The sequence below is a fragment of the Sebastes umbrosus genome, chromosome 21 (assembly GCF_015220745.1).
Source record: "Sebastes umbrosus isolate fSebUmb1 chromosome 21, fSebUmb1.pri, whole genome shotgun sequence".
NCBI classification, from domain to species: domain Eukaryota; kingdom Metazoa; phylum Chordata; class Actinopteri; order Perciformes; family Sebastidae; genus Sebastes; species Sebastes umbrosus.
Window position 1 is genome coordinate 11,340,261 of NC_051289.1, and position 19,733 is coordinate 11,359,993.

Below are 19,733 nucleotides of genomic sequence, written 5' to 3' on the forward strand. Positions count from 1 at the left end.
TGTGTGTCACCATCTTCCCTCCTCCTCCCTCCCTCCATCCTCTTCCTCCTCCCTGTCCTCCATCTTCTCTGCCTCATCCCCCCTTCCCTGCCACACGGATGCTGATGAGGAGCTGATTTGGGTGACTAGTTGATGAGGCATTATGTCTGCTTGTGTGCGTGGGCTGTTCTTTTTTTTCCAAAGCACCTGCCTTTTGAATGGATTTAAAAATAGCTCCTGTTGCAGTGGGAGAGCTGTGCTGCCATGTACCACCTCTAGGGGGCGATGCATAGCTCTTATGAGTCATCAGTGCGCACCTGTAGGACACAGAAAACAGAGAGCACACCCATGCCTCAATCTTAACTGGCTTTATTTCTTTTTCTTTAAAACAGAAAATGATCGCTTTACAACAGGCCTTTTTTTCAAGCAAACCCTCACATTAAAACTTGCCAACACCTACAAAACGGTATCAAAAGTGCACCATAGTGTTAATACATCTTTCTCAAGGTCTAACAATTTCCAATGATAATATTATCTTCTTGTAATATTTATACAAATACCATTCTGTACACTGTAGAAATACACAACCCAGCGTGCCCCCCACACCGTCCTCCTTTTCTGATCAAACACGTGATCCGCTCTCGGTAAATCCCAGTGCAGAATAACAGTGTGTGTGTGTGGGGGGGGTGAAGACACCGGGTCGATGTTACATCATATGAATTATTAAATACCCATTCAACCCCGCACCCAAAGAAAAACCTAACGACCAACCGATATCTGTACAACCCTCATTCAGCGTCTTTTGAAAAACAATCTTGACAGTTTTTTCATTCATTATCGTCTCATTGTTCCGGCGGCAGCAGCGGCGTCCGGCCAGAGTGAAGGGGATGAGGAGGGAGGAAGGACATGGAGGAAGGACATGGAGGGACATGGAGGGACAGCTGGTAAGTAAGGGGAGGGGTGTGTGGGGGGTGGGGAGGACTTCCACGGCTGAGCTGCAGCGCTGAGCGCGTAAAAAGCACAAGTATGATGAACTACAGCTGTTCGGGCAGGTGTGACACCATGCGGGCTGCTGTGGTGCGTTTATGGTCCGCTGCTCCCCGTAAAGAAGGAACAGAGCATTTCTCCGTGTTTCTGTGGTGAAACGCTCTGCTCCACGTTTAGTCCCTGGACTGGTAAAAGAGGATGTAGCCTGACTCAGAGTTCTTGGAGATTTCAGAAGTGAGACCGTAGAATTCTTCTATGGCCTGTGCATCAATTTTCTGCGAGAACAGAAAGACGACAAACAGCAGGGTTAGAACAAAAAATAAAAAATGTGACCGTGAAATCAAATGTATACACAGATTAACTCACTTACCTCTACAATATCATCATCAAACAGCAACCAGAAGTCATGACTTTTCACAATGGCAATGTAGTGACCCCTGTTTGGACCACTGAAAAGAAACAGAACAGTGTATTAGAGTAAACATTAACCTCCATTATCACATTACCCGGAATTTAAAGGCCCACCCACACAGGTGTTTCCACTTATTTTGCCTGATTAGACTGTAAGTGTGTAAACACTGTGATTGACTGACATCTCTGACCTTCCTTTTAAGTGGAAACACCTGTGTGGGTGTTTAATGAAACACAGATCTGTGCAGCTGTGAATAAAAACATTTTACATGGTGAGCATGGAATGATTAAATCAGACTGGACTGAGGCTGGTCTAGTGTTGGACTCACTGAATCAGACAGAGGTAACACTGGAGCTGGGTAAGGCTGGCAAAAGCTGTGATTAATATGCACTGAAAAGGTCATTAGTAATGTACAAGCATGAGACAAAACAATGCACCAATACAAACAATTAAAAATAATTAAACAAAACTCTAGGGTTTTCCTCGACCAAATAAAATCTTATTCGATTAACTAAATTAGTTGATTTAATCGACAGATCTGTCAAACTGAGTTTCTCCCCAAAGAATCACACAAAAGCACCACTTTAAATCTTGTGTTTACCAGAGATGTGCTCATAAGTTTCTTAGAAATAAGTCATTCAGCATGATTGAAAGCTTAAAAAACGACTTATCGAAATCTTCGTCGACTAAGACCAAAAGGACAGATTAGTCGGCAAATCGACTGAGAGGGGGCAGCCCAACAAATCTATGTATTGAGTATTAAATTAGCATATTTTATGACAATGCTGGCCCAGTAAAACAGGATCTTTGCATTGCTTACCTTCACTATGAGGTTAATCCCCCACACTTCAATAGGAATCTGCAATTCTACTCTTGTAAAACTGAGCTGCATACACAATAGTGGTTAAAAATTGTGAACTTCTGTATAAAACCTGAGCTTCACTCATAACTGCAACGTCTTAATCTGTGCTTTATATGAAATGTTATCATCAGCTCTCTTTAGTAGATTGAATAAAATCATATTGTACAGTATACAGTAGACACAAACAGGAAAAAAGGGGAGAAAAAAGGAATGACAAGCAAGAAATTAGTCGTCACTATAGCCCTTAAAGAAAAATAATTCAACACAAAGCAACAAAGTGAAATAAGCAATATGCTACTAATGCAGTGGTTTGCTTTTGAGATTAAAAAATACACTTTAAAGCTGACCGTCTGTTAAAATCTGTGTGAATACAGTATTCTGAAAAGTATAATATCCATATACATAGTATTACGGTCTATACTATACTGTCTTATGCCATGTTGCAAGGATATCTTGTGTTAATTTCACTCAGTTGAAGCTGCCTTCAATTAATTATTTAAGCACTATCATGACGTTATGATAACCGAAATCCCAGATGATATGTGGCCTAAAATCATGACATCAATTTCACGACGCATCTCTGAAAATAACCCGGCTAAAGGGAGCCGAAATGGGAGTAGAGCTCGAAGGGAGAAGAGAAGATTCAGACAGATAACTTGCATCTGGAGGATTCACTTGTTCAACTCTTATATAAGTTTAAGATACTTTCTTTAAAAGGGCTGGAGTCTGTTTCAGTGTGCGCTGTGTGAAAAGCAGGGAAACACCTTGTATAATCACAGACAGACAAACTCCCACTCGCACTGGGTCAAACCCGGCGCTAAAAACAGTACAGCACAGCTGAACAGTGGAGGATGTGGGTCTGTGTTTCCTCCTGCTAGATGTCATTTAGATTCTAATGCATTTTATTATTAGAACAATGGTTTGTCTGCCTGTCTCTGGTCGCTGTGGAGACGGTTATAAAAAGGTGTTGTATTCTGGCTGTGCGATCACCTACACACCTCCCACAATGCACCACCACGGCGACCAGGTCGTAGAGCCTCTCGGGATTGGTGGCGTCCCCGGAGGTGTTGAAGAGGCGGAGCTCCAGGGGGAAGACGACGCGATAGGACAGCTTGGTGTAGCGCTGCAGCTGCTCCATGTACTTAAAGCGCTTCAGGTGCAAAGCCAAGATCATCGGCAGCTTCTTAACACGCATCCTACGTCACAGATATCACAGAGTCAGACACAATATCTAAATATCCAACCGCACACCTAAAAAAGAACACATTAAGAATCAAGCTGTATACTGACCTCTTGTGTGCCTCCTGCTTGCTTCTACATTCTTCACAGTAGTATTTGTACTCACTGCACAGTGTCTCTGTGTTACTGAAACCTCTGAGAGGAGCCACAAAGACAGAATTAGTCAATGTACAATCTACAAAATGAATGACTGAATTTCAAAATACTGCATTCTCCTCATGTAGTCTGGTGAAGGACACAACACAGAGTCTATTTTTCATTACACTCATTAATAATCCAGCAGCCTCAAAGAAACATCACCTGGGAAAAGCACTTTATGCAGTCTTCTTTGAAACAAAATCTTTACCACAGATTGTAACTAGGGGTGTAACGATACATCATTATGAATCATTATATAGATTCAATGATCAATGATGCAATATCATCGATGCAATGTGAAAACATCGATGTATATCGTCATCTTTAAGATGCGCCTTTATTTTAAAATTCCCATTGCACGTCTGTCACCATTTCCGTCCAAGCGCACCTCCTTCCTAAACGTTCAAACATCCTTTAAACATGAAACATGTGGCACTTAATAATGAACAAAAGGAGGTCTATTTTTATTCTTTTTATTAAGAAAAAAAAAGGGTTTAAATTTTCATTTAAATGTGTGGAAGAGCCCAGTAATCAAATTGTCAAATCATGTTTTAGTTGCTTTTTGAGATGATATAAATCTAACGGATTGTGTTAAATGGGCATCATCTCATATCGATCACAGGCCTCTGAATTGAACTGAATCAAAATCGAATCGTTACAGACTTTGTGATATCAGCAAATATTGTATCGATGTCCAAATAATTGATATAATATCGTATCGTGATGAAACTTGTGATTTACACCCCTAATTGCAACCTCTAAAAAATGTCTCCTGAAATAAGTAAAAGCCTCAATGCCAATCAACAGTGACTAGCTCCGTAATGCTAGTAAACATTTGTCCTTTTTGGTATTATTTAAAAAGAGTGGCTACAACATTTTTGGAACTAAATTCTTAACCAGGGCTGCATTTTCATTATAGATTAATATAATTAAGATTATTTTCTTCTTGAATCAATTGTTTGGTCTTTTAAAACATCTAAAAATAGTGAAACATATCCATCACAATGTCCTGGAGCCCAAGGTGACATCTTGAAATAGCTGTCCATCTCTAAATAGCATCTTGAAATGTATCTAACCAACGGTCCAAAACCCAAAGAAATCTGGTTTATTATGTTAGACGAAGAAAGGAAGCACTTTTGAGAGGCTGGAACCATGAAATGTTTCGCATTTCTGCTTGAAAACCAATTTTCCTTAATTATCATAATAGTTGCCGATTAATTTTCTGTCAGTCAGTTACTAATCCTGCTTCAACATGCTGTTTACCTGAGGCAGTGTGTGATGGAGGTATTCTGTTCTACATCCACAGAAAGGTCCAGAAAGTCCTCATCTTTGCTGCTTATCTGAAGAGAAAAGGGACATCAAAATAAGTTAAAAGCAACTAAACTCAAATACCAGACAAATGTGTCATTGTATGCAGTTCTATTGTATTTTCCTAAAATATTGTTTGCACTTACACTGACAGAAACTAAAGCACAAACAACCTGAGCTTCTCTCTGACCTTGAGCCAAGAAGCTTCACCCGTGTAATGTTTACTACTCCCTGAAATCAGCAGCAGGACTGTTTGATGTGAATGAAACATGTTCAAACAAGACTCTGGTAGAAGATGTTTGGTGTAAAGCCACTTAAGCTTCCCCCCCTCCTATGAAAACAGCAGCGAGGCGTCTTACCGTTTCACAGGTGAGGCAGCGTGTCTCATTGGTCAGAGTGCCTTGGAAGATCTCGTGGACCCAGGTGGAAGCGGGCGTGGCGTTGCTGTTGTTGTTCTGAGAGTCCAAAGTGCCGTTGGCAAGGCGGCCGTTGGTCTTGTCCTGCTTTCTCTCCTCCTGAAGCAGATCCGCGATGGTGTTGAGCAGGTAGTTTAGGAACTCGTGAGCATCCTGCTGCATGTAATTGTCAAACAGCTCTGAGGAAGAAAGAGCAAGAGAGAGACTTTAGAGATCCAATTCTGCTTTTTCGGTATTCTGTAAGGAATTTTAAAGCATTTTTTTAAGTGATGATTTGAGTGATTCTGCTATAGCTTCTTGTGATCACACCAATCTCCCAGTTTCCTCTCACCATTCTCTTTGCGAAGCCGTGTGATGAACTTCTTGGGTGGTATGACGCCCACTTTCCTCTTCTGGTTGGCGATACTGTGAAATAGGTCGGCCAGGCAGGTGAGCAGGTTCTCCTTCCGCCGAGGCTGACTGCGGTAGGCCAAGATCTTCTCCCGAAACGGTCGGCAGAAGTACAGAGCCTGCAGCACCGAGTTGCAATAGCAGGTGTTTCCAAACTAAAAAATTCACATATGAAATGCAGTCGAATCAGTTCAGAGTACCAGTCAGGTGGATTGTATACAAAACACAGACATCATTCACTTACATTGACCAGGCCAAAGTAGTGCTCATTGACCGGAAACTGCTCAGATCCAATCTCTTTCTCCAGAGCAGAGGCATTGGCGCCCTGTAAAATGCACAGAAAGAAAAAACTTTTATAAAAGAAGACATATCTTGAGTTCAGATATTATCTTAAACAAAACGATGACAAAAACACACCAACTGAATCAGTTAGTAATGCCAAATTAGATTGGCATTTTCAAGGTTATTCGTTGCAGATAAACAAAAAAAACTAATGGGTGCTTAAAAACTCCAACACTAAGCATTTTCCCCATGTCACCTCCACTCTGCCTTTTTATGCCATTATAGCAAGAATACATTACTTAAGCAGCTGATCGATAGTCCAGTGTTGGTCATGTATGGTTGTGGAAGATGTGTATGAATGTGAAATTTATATATGTTTGGAAAATTTGAATTTTATTAGTGTAACACAAATATGATGTTGTATATAGTATGTATGTGATAAATGTAATGTACTTGATTTTAGGAACCCCAGGAAGACTAGCTGGTGCCATTGGTATCAGCTAATGGGGATCCTTTTTAAATAAATAAATAGCTAAAAGCATGCATCATTTTTAACTGACAGTAAAGCTGGGATGTCTCTGGACAAACACACATCAACTGAATCAGTAAGTAATGCCAAATTAGATTGGCATGTTCAAGGTTATTTGTTGCAGATAAACAAAAAACTAATGGTTGCTTAAAAACTCCAAGACTAAGCATTTTTATTCCATTATCACCTCCGCTCTGCCCTTTTATGCCATTATAGCGAAAAGCATCATCTTTAACTGACAGTAAAGTTGGGATGTCCTTGGCCAGAGCTTACACTCAACCGAAAAAAAAGGTTTTAAATGTAAAGCTCAGCTAAAAATGACTAAATTGCATGTGTCAGAATAGAAAATATGCATGATGCAATAAGTAGATAGCAACAAACTGCAGAGTGGACATGAAACCTGGAGGGCTGGACCACAACTGCGCAGCTAATGTTAAATCATGTCGTCATTTACTTTTTTATTTAACCTTTATTTAACCAGATTAGTCCCATTGAGATTAAGAACCTCTTTTCCAAGGGAGACCTGGCCAAGATGGTCAGCAGCAAGAACACAAAGATGCAGACACAGACACAAATAGAGATAAAATACAATTCACAAACACTAAAAGCACTAAAATTTGCATTAAAAGAGAACTATCTAAAGACAAATGGGGGGAGACCAAAATGAACTTTTGTGGGAGTCAGCTGAACAACAAGGGAAGCTAAAACCATTGGCATGCCTGAAAGTCTGCTTCTAAAGCCATCATTTTAGATTTAAAAATATTTAATGATACCAGCTCCTTGATTTTTAGGTCATTTTGGAGCAAATTCCAGGCTGAGGGTGCAGAATATGCAAAAGCCCTTTCACCAATTTTTGGGACAGTAAAGTTGGGATGTCCAGTGCTTACACTCATCCAAAAAAAAGGATTTTAAATGTAAAGCTCAGCTAAAATGACAAAATTGCATGTGTCGGAGTAGAATAATATTCATGATGCAATGATGTAGGTGGACATGAAACCTGGAGAGCTAAATGGTTGTGGAAGATGTGTATGAATGTGAAATGTATATATGTTTGGAAAATTTGAATGTTATTAGTGTAACACAAATATGATGTTGTATATATGCATGTATGTGATAAATGTAATGTACTTGATTTCAGACCCCAGGAAGACTACTAACCATTGGTATCAGCTAATGGAGATCCTTTTTAAATAAATAAATAGCTGAAAGCATGCACCATCTTTAACTGACAGTAAACTTGAGATGTCTCTGGACAAAAACACACCAACTGAATCAGTAAGTAATGCCAAATTAGACTGGCATTTTCAAGGTTATTTGTTGCAGATAAACAAAAACTAATGGTTGCTTAAAAACTCCATGACAAAGCATTTTTATTCCATTATCACCTCCACTCTGCCCTTTTATGCCATTATAGCTAAAAGCATCATCTTTAACTGATAGTAAAGTTGTGATGTCCCTGGCCTCTGCTTCCAAAAAAAAGGGTTTTAAATGTAAAGCTCGGCTAAAAATGACTAAATTGCATGCATCAGAATAGAAAATATGCATGATGCAATATTGTAGATAGCAACAAACTGCAGAGTGGACATGAAACCTGGAGAGCGGCTCCACAACTGCGCAGCTGATGTTAAATCATGTCGTCATTGCCTGCGTTATTAATGTCTGCTAGTAAAAGGCCAACACTTCAGGTTTTTTTCCTCCACAGTTTTCTTTACACCATGCTGCAGATTAATCAGTGTGAAGACATCCATTATCCAGCTGTGGTCCAGTTGTTGGTCGTGACGTAACACTGCTGTTAGCTCTAACGCTAGTTAGCTTGTTAGCTTGTTAGCTGTGTGAATCACAGAATTAACCGCTTTTCTTTATAACCACACGGTTTAAAAGCGGATCGCAGCGGAGCAACTGTTTCCCTAACACCTTGTAGTGTGAGTAATGTTAGTATGAGACTGCGCTGGACTCACCATGGTACAAAAAGAGGCAAATTTGGAGACAGTCATTAGGATTTCCATCCAGCTAGCGCCATCTTCAACCACCGCCGTCGCGCGCTGACAAGACTGGGCTGGTTCACCCTCGTGAGGCGATAACTGCTGAGAGCTCGCGACGGAACGGAAAGGTCCAACGGGTCCAAGAAAAACGAGAGCGTTCACTGCCGGGTGTTTCCGGGTTCGTTTTAATCACGCTCGGTAAAGCGGATAAAAGCTTCGTTTTGGGGTTAAAAGTGTCATATTAGGACGCTTTTAACCTTCTGAGGACATCTTAGTAGTCGGAAAGAATTTATATGATGTTAAAATCTTTGATGACGTAACTGTAGGCTACATATCGTCAAAAAATTAAAGGTTTGCCCTGCTGAAGTTTTGCGCATGCGTATTATCATGAATAGCTGTAAATGATATCGCACTTAGTTTAAAGCTGATCCAGTTGAAAGAATAAAATATCTGTTTTTTTCACAATATAATAATTGTATTTTAGCAGCCGCAGTCATATGTTTTCCCCTTCTTGCCATTTACATTAACTGTAAACACTAAAATCACGTTTGTACGAGTATTATATTATTGTACATTTTTATTCTTATTCTTATTTTATTCTAACGTTTTATTTAATTCTTGTTATTATACTATTTGTCTTGCACCAACAAAGCCAAAGAAAATTCCTCGTGTATGCCCCTTACACCTGGCAATAAACACCTTTCTGATTCTGATTCTGATTCTGATTCTGATTAGGGCCACATTGAGGGGAAAAAAAATCTGAGATTTCGTGAATAAAGTCTTAATATTACAAGAAAAAAATCGTAAAATGTTGAGAATAAAGTCGTAACTTTACGAGAAAAAAATCTTAAAATTACGCGAAAAATGACGTAAAATGACGAGAATGAAGTCATAACTTTACGAGAAAAAAGTCGTAAAATTACGAGAAAACAGTCGTAAAATTACGAGAAAGAAGTCGTAGAATTACGAGAATAAAGTCGTAACTTTACGAAAAAAAAGTCGTAATATTACAAGAATAAAGTCGTAACTTTACAAGGAAAAAAGTCATAATATAAGAAAAAAGTCGTAAAAAACGAGAATAAAATCATAACTTTACAAGAAAAAAAGTCGAAATATTACGAGAATGAAGTCATAATATTACGGGGAAAAAGTCGTATAATTACATTATTATTATTTATTATTTCCTTATTTGTGAAACCTAAACTAAAGTATAACATCACAAGATGCTCCACGTTCCTCATTATCACACTATTTCCCCTCTAAAATAACACGTAAAAGCTATGACTTTATTCTCGTAATATTACGAATTTTTTCTCTTAAAAGCTATGACTTTATTTTCATAATTTTACAACTTTTTTTCTCGTAAATTATCATTTAGTTCAGGCACTATCGCGGCCTGCCTCTGTTGTATCAGCGTCACATCTCATTTGGCTCAGGCGATATCTCGGCCTGCCTCTATCTGTATTTCACAAGGCGGAGTTTGGGGTCCTTCCATCTCTCTTTCCGCCGTACCCGCCATCTTGTAGAGACCGGCGGTAAGATCCTCTCCGTCTTAAATGCTATTTTCTTACTTTATTATCATATAATTCAAACACTATTACATCCATAAATGCACCACAGGTTTTCCTCTTACATCTCAGTGGGTTATTATAGTTTAAAAAGCGTTATATTGAGTGATATTCTCGGTTTAAAGTGAGCAGGAGCAGCAGCGTGGCTCTCTCCATGTGGGCCTGCGGAGCGTTTAGCAGCAGCAGCTTCTGTAGCACCGTGTTGGACCCGCTGTGATGCAGACACAAACACGGCGTTTGTCCTGGATATTAGGACGTTTTAACTAGACTGTAAAGCTGTGGATGCTGTGCTGCTTAACGTGACATCAGTGGTACCTGTGCTTGACATGTAGCTCGTTACTACCCTTTACATTAGCATATTGTCTCTTATTCAGACGGTGTAATCAGCAGCTTAGTAGTGTTAAATAACCTATTGATCAGAAATAATCACCATTATGTGCGTGTGATAGGGATGTACTTGACAATTGTTGTTGTCATTCACTTGGATCAGCTGTTTAAACACACTTTAACCTGTGTGGCAGCTAACTTGGTTGTTATATGGTGCCTTATGATAGTTTCCATTAGTGTGTGGTGCACTGAGGTGGAAACAATGTAGATTTTTACAATGATTATATATTGACATGTCATTTTCCATCTGTTTCCATATGTTTACAATGGCATAAAATCTTCATGCGCTATCATTTGCAGTATTTGTGTTGTTTACAACTTACATCGCACTTGAGTTGTAGGCTATATAGATATTTTATTTATTATTTTATTAAGTCATAAATGTCATTCGTGCTATTTATATAATATTTATGTAAACACCATTTTTTTTCACTACTCATGTACATAACAGTCCTGTCTATATTATTTACCTTTATTTGTCCAGCTTTGTTATCCTTGCTGTTAGTTCTATTTCTCTGCAAGTACATCAAGAAAAATCTGTCAAATTCATTGTATGTGCACACGTACTTGGATCTTCAAGCTCCATCATCATGACTAACTGAAGTGTATTTCCTCTCAGTAATCAGGCATCATGACGAACACCAGAGGCAAGAGGAGGGGTACCCGGTACATGTTCAGCAGGCCATTCCGCAAGCATGGTGAGTACACATTTAAAGGGTAGCATTTTATATCAGACCACACTTTGAGTGTATTTTTTAGTAATTGTGTATTAGGAAATGTGGCTTTTAGAGCCGCTTCTCAAATCTGTGCAAAATAACATGAATTAATTGGTTTGCGTTCACTTCACAGGCCCCATTCCCCTGTCCACGTACATGCGCATCTACAGGAAAGGAGACATCGTTGACATCAAGGTAGGGCACAGCAGATGTGTTGACGAGTATTCTTGTTTGGGTGATCAGTTGGCAAATTCAGGCCTTTTGTGTAAACAGAACTGAGTCACCTACTGGTAAACACTAGGGACGTCATGGTACCAGAAAGCTAGTAGTCGATACCAATACCAGTGAATTTTCACTGTTATCAATACCAATTCGATACCACGGTAAAAAAAACAATAAATCCCATGTAATTCAACACGCACTCCTTTTATTATAACATTTGAACGTAACAAAACAGAGGCATGTAGCCTTTAAGTAATAAAAAATAAAAAGAAACGTCTATTAACATTGCAGAACAGAACAGTGGCATGTAGTTTAAGTATTTAAAACAAACAATATCGTCTGGATGTCTGTCTTTGAGGTAATTTGCTAAATTGGAAGCATTTCCTCCTTTGGAAAGAAAAGTATGACGGCTCCGTTACTGCACCGCGTACTGTTTTTTGCGAATCTATTATTACTCCTTGTAAATCCGCCTCGAATGCAAAGTACTTCCATACCCGACTCTTGCTATTTGTTTTCTCAACGAGTTGAGGCGGAGGTAGCGGTAGCGCTGCAGCAGCTGCCATCTTTCACGTCTCGTGTTGTTTTTTTCCGTGCTGTTACGGCGTTCTTCTTCCTTCATTTCGCGGCAGATGAGAACACTTGTAAGCGTATACCCCCCATTAGATCCAGAAGAATCGCATCTCCAGTACCTCCGCTCCGGTACCAAATGACCATTACAGGCATCGTTCGGTACCAAAGAAAACGAGTACCGTCACATTTTTAGAATTTTGGTACTGAAGTATCTGTTCTCGTGACATCCCTAGTAAACACGCATACATAGAATAACATAACTCCACTCCAAAAAGACAACAATAATTACTTTAAAATTTGAAACACATTGCTTCCATGTTGTGGCGACTGATGGTAACAAGGTGACTTAGTTGTTGCTGAATAATACCTTGTTAACATGTGATATCTTTTCAGGGCACAGGTACCATTCAGAAAGGAATGCCTCACAAGTGCTACCATGGCAAAACAGGACGTGTCTACAACGTAACCCAACATGCTGTCGGCATTATTGTCAACAAGCAGGTCAAGTAAGTAGGAAGTGCATTTATTCTTAATGTTTACTTGTATATCTTCGAGCTGGCACACACCAAAGGATCTAAAACTTCAAACTAATAATCAATTATTTAAAGACGTTCCATTCTGGTAGTGCATACAGGATGGTAAAGAGGATCACAGACTGTGATTCGTTGACTAGTTCTCAGTTGTTATCCAGATACCAGTGGTGTCATCATCGTGAACCTGACGAGGGTTGCGCGGGCCAATCTGGTGTTTGCTTCTGTCTCAGGCCAGTTTAAGACGGATCACAAGAGTCTTTTTTTATCGAAGTCACATTTAATAAAAAGGTGGAGTGCACGTTCTTAACCATCCTTCAGATCCTCATTGTTATCTTGACATTTTTATTCTGTTACTTGTAAGTCCTGGCTTTAGTCTTTGGTGTGTACTTGCTCATACACTTCATCTAGAAGGAGAGATGTGACCCCCATCTTCACTTTGCCACCAGGATTGTTCATGTCCTCAGTGGTCATTCACATGGGGAAAAGTATTTCATCCTTAAGCACCCCAGTCTAACTCCTGTTTGACCCGGGGCTGTGTTGAGGAGACAGCAGAGAAAAGTGCAAATATTGAAACAGCGTTACTTTTAATTTTGAGCAAAAGATACCGGTCAAGTTGTTTTGATTTTATGTGTATAGATATGAGCTCATTTATGTGTTTGTTTCTCACAGGGGCAGAATCCTGGCCAAGAGGATTAACGTGCGTATTGAGCATGTGAAGCACTCAAAGAGCAGGGACAGCTTCCTGCAGCGTGTCAAGGAGAACGAGGCCAAGAAGATGGAGGCCAAGCAGAAGGGCAGCTGGGTGGAGCTGAAGCGACAGGTAGGAAATGATGCAGAATTACTTTGTTTAGTGTACATCAAATTGAAACAATTTTGAATTAAAATTTTAAATTCATTTTTAAATGGGATAGCAAAAGTCCCAATGGTATTTTGTGTTAATTAATCTTAGTAATCTAGAAATTTTAAGTTGTAACTGTATTTGCAACTGAAGCGGTCTGCTTGTTTTTGTAATATTTAACACATTTCTCTGTCAGTTTTCTTTGGAGTTTCTGTTGATATCATCTAAAACCACCCTTTTTCTTGTCTCTTCAGCCTGCTTCTCCCCGTGACGCTCACTTCGTCAGCACCAAGAAAAACGTGCCAGTGCTGCTGGAGCCCATCCCCTACGAGTTCATGGCATAAAAGTGCTCACCAAAATAAAAATATTTGTACACACGCCGCTCGTCATGTTGTCATCTGTTCACACATGTGAATTATGTTAATAGGTTGGTGTCATGATGTGCCGTCACTCAGTGATGATTCTCCTCCTTTGATTGATGATGAAATCAATTGCACTTTACATTTCACCGACGATCTGAGAGTGATTGGCACACATGTCACAAGCATTTTACATCCTCACACTTACACTTGTCCAATCCACAAGGTTTATCCCATCTGTCAACTGGCAACCTGGGCACCAATTAAATACCTCACAAATGGGTGTTTTCACTGAATTTCCTGATTAGGTCTTGCTGTTTTAGTGTGTATAGACAATGGATCTATTAAAGCAGAGCAACTTGAATCTTTATCAAGCCTTTTGATGCAAATGTTTTTACTTTGAAGATGTTTTGACATGATACATGAAAAGTTAGTTTAAGTAATAAACAGTTTCAGGGTCCAGATACTGTGCATGCTCACTTGCTGACATGTCATACTGGGACACTTGAATAGAACCGAGCCATCGTTAATGTGATCGGTAACACCTTTGCTTTTCCCTCTGAGTCCTACTAAGCCCTCACAGGTGTTCTCACTTAAACTTGCCGATTTTTAGTCCTCACTGTGGGTTTTTATTTCATTTTAAATTAAACTGGTTTTGAAAAGATGACAGACCTATTCAGTGTTTTTAGAGACATACAATTTCCCTTCAAATAAATATAATACAGTATATTTTGTATTATACATAAGGCTCACTGTGGGTATGTACAGGCCATGATCTCCTGTTCCTTCTGTTAAAATAAGACAACTTGCACCTTTATTGTTCAAGTGGGAATGATGCTTCAATCTGAGTAGAGCTCTGATCAGATGTAATTGAGAACACCTGTGTGGTTGTACGTGTCATTTGAAGTTGCCCAGTTAAGCTAATATAAGACAGTCATGATGGTGTCCACAGTTTCAGAGGGTAACTTGCAGTTAAACCTCTTCACCCCCTGACAGTGCAGAAGTCATTACAAACTCGTGCTGTTTAGCAAAACATTGCTGAAACCCACAGAGCTCTATACTGAACTCTATTGGAGATTCTGAAGTTTCTAAAGATGACGCACATCAGCCTGAATTATGGGGAAATGTATCAAATGATGCACAAGACAAATATAATATTATTGGTTATTGCAGCCATATAAAAACCCTCAGTATCACCATATATCACATAACCCTTAAACTAAGATTTGAAGCAAGCAGATACAGAAAATGTTTATGATGCTGTCTGACAGTAGAAGAAAAGGGCTTTTTTTTTCAACCATAAAACTACTTAAAGGGGAAATAAAATGGAACTGGGTACTAAGGAGTTAATTGTATATGGACTGGAGGCATCAGTATGCCACTGGATTGGTGGCTGTGAGTACCTCAAGCCAAGTTGAACATATCAGCCAAAGGAGATACTGTATGACAAATCATTCAGTCCCTTTCTTATAGTGGATGCCACAGGTAGAGTTTCTGCGGTACTAGAACAGTAGGTGGCAGTGGTCACCAGGATATGTGTCAAGCTTAGAATAAACATCAGGCTCCTTGCTGAATGAAAGCAACCTTACTGTAAAAAACTGAATTGGGATGTTATTAATGGAGTTAATGAGTGTCAAAATTGTGCTTTATTGGATTGTGAACCATATTTTGTCATACACTGTCAATAGCCCTCTAACACCAAAATATTCACTGCTGCTCTTATAGATTATCATTTTTAGTCTTATTAATGCACACATTTTTAAATATGTACATATCATCTGTCACTGTCAGTATAAATCCTAGAGACTACATACAGTATATAATCATCTTCACATCTGTACATAATCATCCAGTCCCTGTATATCCATTCAGTATTTATTTCTTTGCAGTATTTGTATTGTTTACAACTTACAGAATACTTGAGTTATAGGCTATATAGACGTTTTATTTCTTATTTTATTGTTAGTCATTGGTGCTTTTTATATAATATAATAATATTAAACACCATTTTTTCACTACTTGTCTTACATAACAGTCCCATCTATATTATTTACCTTTATTTGTCCAGCTTTCTTATCCTTGCTGGTATTTCTATTTCTCTGCAAGTACATCAACAAAAAACAGTCAAATTCCTTGTATGTGCACACGTACCTGGGAAAATAAAGACGGATATGTTATACATACGACTTGTCACAACTTTGGTTGACATATGTTTGGATTTTGGGCAAATCATGATATAGCCAGGGAGAATGGCACTTTTAATAAATTATCTGTGTCATCAGCTGCAATACACATTGCCTTTGTTAACCTTTTTTGTTGTCTTTTGTGAATGAGCGGGTAGAAGTTATAGTGGTTCATCTTTTAAGGTGACAAAATGGTGAAATTCTTCCCTTCTTCAAGAACATCTTTATATGTTTTTTTTTTTTTTTGTATTTTCCTCTGGATAAAACTAAAATCCATATGAGTCATACCCGTGTGTGTGTGTGTTTGTGTGTGAACTGCCTGTCACGGTGTGTGTGTATGGAGCACTTGATGTGTGCTGTTTAATCAGTGGAGGCTGAATGGCTGGCTGGTTATGTGACAAATAGGTTATCTCATCGCACCTCAGTACTTTACCCAATATTTACACGAATTAGGACGAGTTTACAGAGATAGGGAGCAGCTGACAGGATCAAGTGTGTGTGTGTGTGTGTGCGCGTGAGACCCGGAGGGAGAAGGCCAACAGTGAATCACTATATGAAGGATTATATTTAATTTCTGTGGATGCATTACTTGAATTTCTCGGAGTACAGGAGATATAGAAGAGATATAAGTCTATTCAAAAAGAGGAAAGACACTAATCCTGTCCTGGACAATGGTGTTGAGATAAACCTTTGTTCACCCTCATAACCCTGCAGGCCATGAGGTCAGGGAGCTCAGACACGGGTCTTATCAGGACAGAGTAATAAGTATCCAACAACCTGAGGAGAACCAGGAAAAAAACAGATGGAAAAATGAAATGCAATCAATCAATGAGCGGGTTGGCAGCCAAAGCCCTTGGTATTGATCTGGATTTAGCTCGTAGTATTTAGATAAGGCGAATGGTGCCTCTATGTTTTTGTAAATTCCCACAGCTTTTAGCAAGGAGCACTTAAATAGTGGATTGAAAATCATTCATCATGTATATACTGCTTCAATTTCTATTTTTTTTTTTCAATTTTAATGAATCGATACTGTTTTAGATTTCTCCTTATAGCATGATATGATGTCAACCCTGCCTATACATCTACAGTAAGTCCTTTGTGTGTGTTCTCACAGATACACCAGAGTGTCATGTGTGTGTGGCACTGACTCATGGGAGTTACTGATTGAAGGAAGACAAAGTAAACAGAGAAGGAGAGAGAGGGAGAGAAAGCAAGCGAGAGGGAGGAGGGCACAAAGACGAGGATGGTGGATAAAAGCCGTGGAGCACTATGAACTCCTTAATCACACATGTTTGACACACACAGATTGAGTCTGTCAGCTCAGCCAGCAGCCGTATCGACCCGCGGTGTTACATATTAACCACACACACACACACACACACACACACATAGTAGATAATTGGATATGGACACCGCTGATGCAAGAGGAGTTGTGTGTGGAAATGTTGCACGATATGAAATTTCACAATTGATCAGCCTCACCTGATCACACTTAATTTAAAGGGCGGGTTCACCCAAATTACAAAATGTTTTCTTACACTTGTTTCTAGTGTTCTCGAGCCACATGGATATTTTTGGGTCCAAAATAATTCACAATAACAATATTATCGTGGTATCTCTAGAAAATTTGAAAAAATATAAGTAATGCTATCAGTTAAATTAATCTTTCACTTTGTTTGTTGTGCATTTTTTCTATTTGTTGGCAAACGAATTACATTCAAAATACGAGTGTAGGGAGTTGGAGAAAGAGTCTGTAACCATAACTGTAAATATAAGTTTAAAGTTTAGTTTATTTGTAGAGCACATTTAAAAACAACAGAAGTCGACCAAAGTGCTGTACATTGGCAAAAGAACAATACTATATAAAAGAATCAATAAAACATAATAAAAACACAAGAGGGGAAAACTTAAATACAACCAGAAGTCAACCAAAGAAAACAGAACAGGAGGGTACAGTTCAAGGAATTAAGGTAGGTATTGAGTTGGGTTTTAAAAGAATATTTAAAATAATTTAATTATTATTTAATAATTTAAATTACACAAAATGTGTATTATTTACATGATATCACGGCTATTGTCAATTCCTCGATATCGTGACACTCCTATTTGGAGCTGCTGAAGAAATAGTCCCTATAACTGTTGGCAATGTGTTCTGAGGAATATGTAGAATAAAAGGGACTCTTAGTTTTTTGCTGTTTAAAAAAAACATTTGTCAAAAACTCTCTGTCTGGTCCTTTATTTGAGTCACAGTAAAAATATCAAAGTTTTTAATCTTGCATTCAAAATCATACTTAAGCGTAAGTACAAAAGTTTTGTCAGAAAAATGAGCTTGAAATATCAAAAATAAAAGTACATGTTATGCAGAATGGACCAAGTGTTCAAATATTATATGTATGATAATTAACATATATTATATTATATATATATAATAACGATTGTAAAGCCTCTTGAGGTAAATTTGTGATGTGTGATATTATATAAATATAGTTGATTTTACCAGATTTGAGTTGATTATTATTCTTATTGATGCATTCATGTGTCACTTTTTTATTTTAGTGGCAGGTTGAGGTTGAGCTAATTTGGAAAAATAGGAGTCTATAACATTCATCATCATATTTTATAAGCTCATCATACATTTGTACAAAAATCTTAATTTTTAAAAGTAATCATACTGTCATTAAAATGTATTTAATATTTAATTTAAAAGATAAATATAGTAGAGTAAATAATAAAATATTCCCTCTGAAATTAAGTGGACTTGAGGTAACATAAAATTAAATACTGAAGTAAAAATTCCACTATATGAAATTGTTTTGTATTGGGGTGAAGCCTTTAAACAAAAAAAATTAAACTCTGTTCTCCTTACCCCCCTCCCTCTCCAAAACCTCACCATCCCTCATACTCTCCTCCTCTTTGAAGAAAAGAGGCCCTCAGTGGTCTTGAGCGTAATATTTGTGACTGTGATGAAAGCGAGGGTGTGACTGTGTGTCCACATCATGTGTGTGTGTGTGTGTTTGGGAAAGGCCTGGAGCTTTGACAAAAGCTCAAGGAAATCCCACTGCAGGCCAAACAGAGTGTATCTCTGTTACGCTGATAGGTGAGGTGATAGAGCTTGTGTGGTTATCAGAGACTGGGGGAGGCATGGTCATATATGTGGATATTGGGCCAGCTGTATTGATCCTGGCCCTGACAGCAGAGGTGGGGGGGGGGCCGGATGAGAAGAGCAGGAGGCTGATAATGGTGTCAACTGACCCAGGCGTGCTCACCTGAAGCGTGGGAGGGCACCGAGGTAACGCCCAACAGGCTCTCAATAGGTCTTATTCACAAAAAGTCAGTCAAAGGTTTCACTATGAGAGCATGGCATGTGCTCAGAGGGTGATTGCTAATGTTTGGACAAGCAGATAGTGTTCTTGGATTGTCTCTGTCTTTTTTTATAACGCCTTAAAATGCTGTCTTTTTGTTATCTAAAGCAAGTCTACATAAGTTTTGAAAGAAAAAATAACCCTTACAAATGAAAAGTTAAATTCATAAACAAACGCACTCTTGCTCAATTCAATACACTCAGGGGGTTTGTTGTTACAGGCTTACTTAGGGTAGTGGCTAGAAGGGAGCCCGCAAACTGGGGAAACTCTTGCGAGATTGTTAAAGTATTGACCTCAAATAGCCTAGTTAAGGTTAGGCATTGACCTTGAGGTTAGGATAGGTTGTCAGGCAGCGAATCCAGAGTTTTTGCAAATTTTTGCAGATCTCAGGTCAGATTTCGCAATTTGCAGGCTCCCTTCTAGACACGACCCTGTATTAGCAGATATTACTAACTGTTTGTTTTGTTGACT

At 38.8% G+C, this 19,733-nt stretch overlaps 2 protein-coding genes across 2 annotated transcripts; one reads left to right on the top strand and one right to left on the bottom strand.

The window, feature by feature from the left end:
• Nucleotides 1-332: 332 nt before the first annotated feature.
• Nucleotides 333-8,853, bottom strand: usp12a (ubiquitin specific peptidase 12a). The gene is made up of 9 exons (XM_037756523.1): nt 8,501-8,853; nt 5,976-6,056; nt 5,673-5,886; nt 5,285-5,520; nt 4,881-4,957; nt 3,531-3,614; nt 3,239-3,436; nt 1,337-1,415; nt 333-1,241 (listed from the first exon to the last, which is right to left on the bottom strand). The coding sequence occupies exons 1-9, from the start codon at nt 8,546-8,548 to the stop codon at nt 1,140-1,142; spliced, it is 1,119 nt and encodes a 372-aa protein (XP_037612451.1). The 5' UTR covers nt 8,549-8,853; the 3' UTR covers nt 333-1,139.
• A 1,067-nt stretch (nt 8,854-9,920) lies between these two features.
• Nucleotides 9,921-13,736, top strand: rpl21 (ribosomal protein L21). Its single transcript, XM_037756524.1, has 6 exons — nt 9,921-10,059; nt 11,099-11,177; nt 11,329-11,390; nt 12,381-12,493; nt 13,190-13,340; nt 13,613-13,736. Exons 2-6 carry the CDS (start codon nt 11,111-11,113, stop codon nt 13,700-13,702), a joined length of 483 nt encoding a protein of 160 aa, XP_037612452.1. The 5' UTR covers nt 9,921-10,059; nt 11,099-11,110; the 3' UTR covers nt 13,703-13,736.
• The last annotated feature ends 5,997 nt before the right edge of the window (nt 13,737-19,733 follow it).